The sequence below is a fragment of the Micropterus dolomieu genome, linkage group LG13, assembly GCF_021292245.1.
Source record: "Micropterus dolomieu isolate WLL.071019.BEF.003 ecotype Adirondacks linkage group LG13, ASM2129224v1, whole genome shotgun sequence".
In the NCBI taxonomy this organism is placed as follows: Eukaryota; Metazoa; Chordata; class Actinopteri; order Centrarchiformes; family Centrarchidae; genus Micropterus; species Micropterus dolomieu.
Window position 1 is genome coordinate 9,926,661 of NC_060162.1, and position 7,929 is coordinate 9,934,589.

At 41.2% G+C, this 7,929-nt stretch overlaps 1 protein-coding gene across 3 annotated transcripts in view; it reads left to right on the top strand.

Moving 5' to 3' along the window:
• The first annotated feature begins 282 nt into the window (after positions 1 to 282).
• Positions 283 to 7,929, top strand: part of ntrk2b (neurotrophic tyrosine kinase, receptor, type 2b) — a 19,402-nt gene continuing 11,755 nt past the window's right edge. For 2 of the 3 annotated variants that reach the window (XM_046066765.1, XM_046066766.1), the window contains exons 1-8: positions 283 to 688; positions 2,652 to 2,726; positions 2,837 to 2,908; positions 2,993 to 3,061; positions 3,149 to 3,297; positions 3,461 to 3,597; positions 7,061 to 7,193; positions 7,643 to 7,908. In XM_046066765.1, the coding sequence (XP_045922721.1) occupies positions 492 to 688; positions 2,652 to 2,726; positions 2,837 to 2,908; positions 2,993 to 3,061; positions 3,149 to 3,297; positions 3,461 to 3,597; positions 7,061 to 7,193; positions 7,643 to 7,908 (1,098 nt within the window). In that variant the 5' untranslated portion in view covers positions 283 to 491. The remainder of the gene's footprint in view (positions 689 to 2,651; positions 2,727 to 2,836; positions 2,909 to 2,992; positions 3,062 to 3,148; positions 3,298 to 3,460; positions 3,598 to 7,060; positions 7,194 to 7,642; positions 7,909 to 7,929) is intronic. The other variant, XM_046066767.1, reaches the window with a different exon arrangement.

The following is a 7,929-nucleotide window of genomic DNA, read 5'->3' on the forward strand; positions in this document are numbered from 1 at the left end:
CGCATGCAGGTAGCCTTCCTCCCTACACACGCAGCATCACCACACATCCTTACTCCACTGTGCAGTGTCTCTTAATTTCCTCCCCATCACCACACATAAGAGAAATCGCTCGTGGGGGCCCTGTCTACTGATCTCTAAACATCTGGAACACCTCATATTTGTTTTACAAGGCAAAGGCGAACAGCCTGTGCCCGAGATAGAGGAGTGAGACAGCAGCACCAGGACGGACCACTTGACACCTTGCTTCACGACATCGATATGCAGTAGTGTGATACCAGCTCTGCGGAGAAGGGAAGGCCAGTCCATGGCATCTTGATATTAAAACCGTGGGCTCTGCGCATTCCTCACCGACGGCGTAGTCTTTTTTTTCTTCTGCGGAGTCGAAAGGATTAACTTGGCCAGATAAAAGCGGCGAGGGAGGAAATCTGAACAATTATTCAATTTGACCAGATTCTGTTTGGTTGGATACGTGGGATATCATTGGACCTGCGATGGACTCCAGCGCGGGGGAATATGGCATGGCTCGTCTTGGATTGTTTTTGGTTTTGATGGGGCTGTGGAGATTTAGCGATGCTTGCACACCATCCTGCACTTGCAGCACCTCAAGGATTGTTTGTAATGATTCTGTTCCAGGGATCGAGGATTTCCCTGTCCTCACGTTAGATGACATGGAAAACATCACCGAGATGTAAGTATATGAAAATAATCGTGCAGACAGCGTATGAACTTATTAGAATGCAATGCGTAAAGAACTACCTTCGATCCTAGGTCGCAATAATACCCAAGGGCTAGAATTATTTTAATAATAATAATAATACAGGTAGTCTTATAATAACATCAACAGCAATATTAATAACAGCAGGCCTGATATTATTTCCCCTTGTGGATGAAAGATCAATAGCGGTCTGTCTTCTGCACTCAATGTCAAGCAAAAAAATTGTGATTTTATTCTTATAACCAATGTGTTTGTAAGACCATGTAGCCTAGTATGTGTGTGTGCGCGCGCGAGTGTGTATGTGTGGCGGAGATGGGGGATGCGCGTGCCACTAACGACGACGGTGTGTGTATATGCGTAATGGTGGTGAGAGTGCGCGTCAGGCTTATTTGGATTAGTCGGTGTTCCCTTTACAAAACAGCTCCAGAGGTAGTGATGGAGTAAATGTTTAGGCCTGATGCAGCCTCCAAACTGTTAATTCGGCTTTTGGGCGTCGGTGTGAAAATGTCTCAATATTTCAAAATTGCCACATTGTTGCCAGATTACACATGAGATCACATCAGTTGTATACAGCCGGCGATAGTTATGCAGCCTTATCTGCGTCAGTGTGTAGGAGTGTACCTGCTACAACCCTGCACAAGTATACAACTGCATGGCACCCACTGGAGTTTTCTGAGGCAGACAGACTGGGACTAGGTGTCACATACCCATCATGGATGTAGTTTGCAAGGCCTCTGCTGTAGTGGGATAAAAACGTGATTATTATTTTCTTCATTTAGCAAATTATAGCTACAAGTCTTGCAACAGCTTAGTTGGTAAAATGTGCAGCTTTCACCAATTAAATTCAGCAGTCATCACCTTTGTAGCATAACATTAAATATAGCCTAATATAATGTAATATTAAAAAAAGAATACATCAATGAAGACTATTGGGCTTCTCAGCTGCACCATCTAAAAATGTAACCATGAATTAAAAAAAATCCTGTGCCCCAGTTGTAATACTTGGGAATAGAGACAAAACTCCTGAAGCAGTACTGGCCCGAGCTACTTTAACTTGTAATGTGTGGCTTTGTGTTGTTGAAGGTAAAATCCACATCTAAATGAAAGTGTCTCCCCACCACCAAAACTGCACAATCTATAGTCATTCTCGAATGGAATCACAGGTTTTTAAACCCATGCAGGGTAACACTAGACAACAACTGAATCTAAGTTGTTAGTCTTTGCTGAAAGGCTTGTTTACTTCAGAAAAGATCATTTCAGACATTAAATATAATCACGTTTAATGCATTACTCAAACTCTTCAATGATGTACCTCCAATTAATATAGGAACAAAATGACTTCACCTTAAAATATTTCATAAAATGCCTGGTTTGGAGTATTATGCCCCGGAAAATCAATGTCATTAAGTAGTTTAGTTAAAGAAATTGATTGTTTTGATCTTTTTAATCAAGACAAGTTGTTTAATCAATCAAGATCAACTGTTGCAAAGATGGACGATAACCCTACATTGTGTCTGTATCTCCAGTAAATAGATATAAGTTTATGAAAAACATACTGCCAGTGTACATGCTGTTGTACTGGGTGACATTATATTGACAATCAAATGTGCTGCAGACCAAATTCCCTCAGTGAAGGAATATGACAGCTGTGTGGGTAGTTTATATAAAAGTTAGCTGACTGTGTCTAAAATGAAAAAACAAACAAAAAAACACTCATGGTATTTAGCTTCATAAAACACAAACACGGCTGATTCTCTTGTTTCACATTGTGACATTGTAGAACATAACACACACACACACAAACATGCTAGTTCAGATCAAGATAATTTAGTATAGATAGACCAGTGTGACTTTCATGGCTTCAAACATTTCATTACATGAGTGCATGATTTTGCTGAGAACCTGTGTAGTAACTAGTTTTTCTTTAATACCACAGATACATTACTAATCAAAACAGGCTGTTTGAGATCAATGACAACAGTCTGAAGCTCTACGTAAACCTCAGAAACCTGTAAGTATCATACAGCATGTTTTCAGTGTTTTACACAGAATCACAATATAGTTTGCTAACACACAAACGTTGTGGATTACCTGATAACTCTACATTGCAACTTCCAACAGAACAGTGATAAAAACAAGTCTGACATCTATATCATCAGACGCATTTTTCAACAATACAAGACTTCAATATGTGTAAGACGCTCTTTAGTTATTTCAATGATGTATACATGAGTACCCTTGTCAGAATTTCAATTGTTGTTTTTTATTCCCTTTTAGAAATCTCAGAGACAATAACATATCAACGCTGTCATGGAGAACATTTCAGAACTTTAACACAACATACCCGTAAGCATCACATGTCCATACAATTGTCAGTACATAGGTGCAACCAAAGATGATGAGTTTCTGATGTCCTGTGTTTTTATTTTCTAGGCTCCTCTTGTATGGAAACCCTCTGGATTGTGTTTGTGAGAACTTTTGGATCAAACTGAGGCTAGAAGAATCTGACAATAAAAATCTGAAATGCAAAGACAACAGAGGATTGACAACGACCTTTGACAAACTCAGTCCACCTGACTGCGGTAATGTGACACCATATTAAAATAAGAAATGGATATTGAACCGTCAGAGAGATGATCACTTCATGGAGACAGAAAAGAGAGATTGAAACAGTGACAGAAATCTATGTAAAGTCCCAGTCAGATGTTTAGTTCTGCTGTTTATTTTACTGCTGATTTCTCGTAGTGGTTCCCGAAGTAGAGGTCACCCCAAGAACTGTGACTGAGATGCAGGGGAGTGATGTCAAAGCTGTTTGCAACGCCTCAGGCTCCCCTCCTCCTGAGATCCTCTGGAACCTTGATTTGCTCTCTACCCACCACAAGGTGAGCCGGTCTACCACACAGTTTTCCTGTTTAAACCTTTGGTACAGGTCCAGCACTTTGGGCTCCTGATATTTCAAAGGTTTTTCTCTGTGAGTGTAGCAGAAAACATGAGAAATCTTGGGAAATGGGATGCCTATGGTTGAAAATATTACTTATGAGATGAGTTCAAGTTTTAAAGCTAATGTGGTCGCTTAACTCATGAGGCTTCCCAGCTCAAGATGAAAAATGAATTTGCTGAAGACTGAAATAATTTGCAGCTATTTTGTTGAATATGCTAGAATATAAAAAGTATCAGAGATGTAAAAATGCAAGACATGTCATATAGACATGTAGACAAGGGTCCCTCCTGGTGGCAGACACAGGAAAAACTGAACTCTACTTTACAGAGGAGTTGCCCGAACACACTCACATCACTTAATTCTAAGAGTGTCTCAAAGGTGCTATCTAGGTTGTTTGGCTTGAACTGGGCTAAACGCCCAGTGTCCTGGCAAAGCCTTTCAATCAGCTCTTTATTCCACCAAAGACTCCCTTTCCTTTATAGAAATAGATTAATTTATCACTTAGCAAAATGCAAAGTGACTGACCATAGGAAAAGTTTTAATCAAATCAATATTTGGTGTGACCACCCTTTGCCTTCAAAACAGCATAAATTCTTTTTGGTACACTTGCACATAGTTTTTGACCGAAGCAGGTAGGCTGGCCCAAACATCTTGGAGAATTACCCACAGTCCTTCTGTGGATTTAGGCAGCCTCAGTTGCTTCTCTCTCTTTGTGTAATCCCAGACAGATTTGAGGATGTTGAGATGAGGACCCTATCATCATCATGATTTTTGCTCTATGTTTGGGGTCATTATCATGCTGCAGAATAAATTTGAGTCCAATTAGATGCCTCCCTGATGGTATTGCGTGATATGCATCTGCCAGCATTGAGAAGACCATTAATTCTGACCAAATCCCTAACTCCACCCCAAACTTGCTAGTAACCTCCACCATGCTTCACTGTTGCCTGAAGACACTTATTCTTCTACCACTCTCCTGCCCTTTGGCCAACAACCTGCCTTCTGCTGCAGCCAAATATTCTCCTGCCATTTTTCTGCACCTATGTTTCTGTGCATAGCTGAGTCGTGTGGCCTTGTTTGGGCCACACGACTTGGGCCTTGGTTGTGGCATTGCTGGACAGCTTCCAATTGTGAAGGGACAATCATGATATGTCTTTCATCTGCAGCAGTAAGTCTTCTTCTTCAGAGGACCACTGCGTTTATGGTCTTCAACGTTGCACATTTTATGTGCTTCTTTAAATAAGCTTGGACAGCACATCTGGAAAACCATGTCTGCCTTAAAATTTCTGCCTGGGAGAGACCTTGCTGATGCAGTATAACTACCTTGTGTTGTGTTGCTGTTCTTAGTCTTGCTGTGGTTTATGACTGTCTTCAGTAACCTTGCCATGTTAGCTGAGTTTGGCTGTTCCTCATCCGGTTGTATTCCTCACAGCTTTTTCTGTTTCAGTTAATGATTGTGTTTCAACCTACACATTGAATTAGTCATCACTAGCACCTGTTCCATATTAGTGTTTAATCATACACCTGACTCTATGCCTACAAAATCCCTGACTTTTGCAAGTGTACCTAGAAAAACTGAAGATGTCTTGAAGGCAAAGGTGGTCACACCAAATATTGATTTGATTTAAACTTTTCTTCTGTTCACTCACTTTGCATTTTGTAACATAATCTTATTAACAGGTCTATTTTTGACCGCAATTTTCCACACTTGCCTAAAACATCTGCACAGTACTGTATATGTTTAAACTGTCATAGTTTTGAGGTTTTGTTTCTTATTTTGGGGGTTTTGGTTTCATGTCTTGTATTTCTACGGTTCAGCCTTGGTTATGTTTGGTCTAGTTCTGTTTTCACTGTCCCTGCTCCTCTCATGTACTCATGTCTTAGTCCATGTCTTAGTGTGTAGTCCTGGTTCTGTGTTTCAGTTCTGCGTCTTAGTTCTTAGATCTGCTAACTAATTTCTTGCTTTCCATTTAGATCTTTCATGTATTCTGGGTTCTGTTTCATTCATCCTGGTCTGTTGTCGTTTGTTCTGGTTTTAGTCCACCAGCCTGTTTTGACAGTGTCCTCATTTGTTCTGCATTTTGATCTTTGTATGTTCAGGTGTTTGTCTCCCATCAAGTTACAGTTTGTCTATGAGTGCCCTGTCTGTTAACTCCATATGTCAGTGTCTTACCTTGATTCCTGTTTTAATCTGAAGGTTGTTTGCGTTTGCCGTCTGTGTCTAGTTTTGCTTCCTGTTCTGTTTTTTACCTTTATGTGATTCACTTGTTTTATGTTTCCGCCCTGTTCGTTTGCCTTAGTATTTAATGTCTGTGTTCTGTTCAGTCAGCGTTGGCTCATTGAAGCGGTTGTTTTGTTGCCTTTGTCTAGTGTGTTTATTTGCTCCTGCCTCGTGTTCTGCCTGAAACCCAGCCTGTAACTTTGCGTGGACCTTCATAGTGTTTTTCTTGTGTTCTGGATTTTGGTTACTTTTGGACTCACTTCTACACTTTGGATTAGTTTTGGACTCCACTCCAGTGTGCTCGCCTTTAGTTTAAATAAATCACTGAACTGAACCTGCTCCTGCGTTTGGGTCCTCAACCTGTTCTCACACTGGACTCACCCTGACATAAACTCATGACTGCGTCAAATTCTTAAGAACACAGTACACATTCTTTTGAAATCTTGATATTTGTTCTATCTTGCCCAGCCAAACATCAGTCAAAGCTGGTCACTGCGGCCATATCCTGGAAATTGTTCACACTTATCTGAAGGTTTCTCAAGCGAAACATCTGCGTTTTTGACAACTCTCATTAATAACTGCCTTTTTCCTGGCTTTGACCACAAGCAATGCTACTTTGCACAATTCTTGTTTGGTTGGCAAAAACAATCTCTTTGTGTCCCTAACAGGAGTTCACTCAGCAGCCGGGCCGTGTGAGCCAACACTGGCCTTTATAACATTTCTAAGCCTAAATGTACATATCTAGACCCAACCACACTCATTACACATTGTTGTACAAAATTTCTAAGCTAAATCCACCACACTAACTCTGTGATGGGATGAAGGTCTGGTTAGAGATGTATAGTTGGAACGTGTGTTTGGTGTTATTCTATTGTTTTATGCCATCATCAATCCAATGTAAATAGACAGAATTGATCCTACTAAAAATCTGTGTAGCTTATTCCTCTTCTCGTAGAGCTCCATTGTTATCAACAACTATTAAAAACGCAGATGTTTCTACTAGGTGACAAGTAAATTGTAGAATCACACCAATTTTACATGCATTAGATTAGATTCAACTTTATTGTCCATTCAGCGTGTCACTAGGTACAAAGCAACGAAATGCAGATTGCATCTAACCAGAAGTGCTTAAGCAGTAGCATAGGACATATAATGCAAATAATAATGCTGAGTGTGTTTACAGATTGAACCCTCGGAAATGGAGAGCAGCCTCACCTTGTCAGATCTGTCTCCTGATGATAATGGCAGGGTGATCATATGCAGCGCTGAGAACATGGTCGGTCAGAAAGAGGCCACCCTTCAGCTCAATATTCTCTGTAAGGAAGCTCACGTTTCTATTACCACTGACTGTAAATGTAAACCAACTATAACATACATCTAATTTCCTCTCATGATCTTTTAAATGCCTTCTTCTAGACCTTGTTATTTCCTGTGCAAGCACAAGGCTCCTCAGTTTGTTAATCATTACTCTCTTGGCAAATCTTATTGACTCTCCATGTCTCCTGTCCATAACTCTTCCTCCTGTAAAGCTCCTCATGCCTTACCATACTCCTCTGCTTGTTTAGTGCCACATTTCTCCTCATTCTCATTTCTTCCACGTTTTCCTGATGTCAGTGTACAAATGTTGCGTGTCTCTCTTCTCCTCCCTCAACTGCATCTCCTTTCTAAGCCCATAAATGTTGCTTTTCCTACTGGCTTTTACACCTGGTGTTGATTTTCCTGTCATCCCGTTATTACTTTTCCTCTACTGTTGCCTCCGTGTCAGTTGCCCCCACCATCCAGCAGCTGCTGGGGCCAGAGCGGGACCACCACTGGTGCATCCCCTTCAGCGTGACAGGGAACCCCAAGCCTGAGCTGCAGTGGTACCACGAGAACGTGCCTCTCCAAGAGCAGGACTACATCCGCACCATGATCCACGTGTCCACCGAGAGCGAGTACCACGGCTGCCTGCAGCTGGTCAACCCTACGCATATCCACAATGGCATGTACAGGCTGGTGGCAAAGAACAAGTACGGCCAGGACGAGAAGAAGGTCTCTGCCCAGTTCATCGAC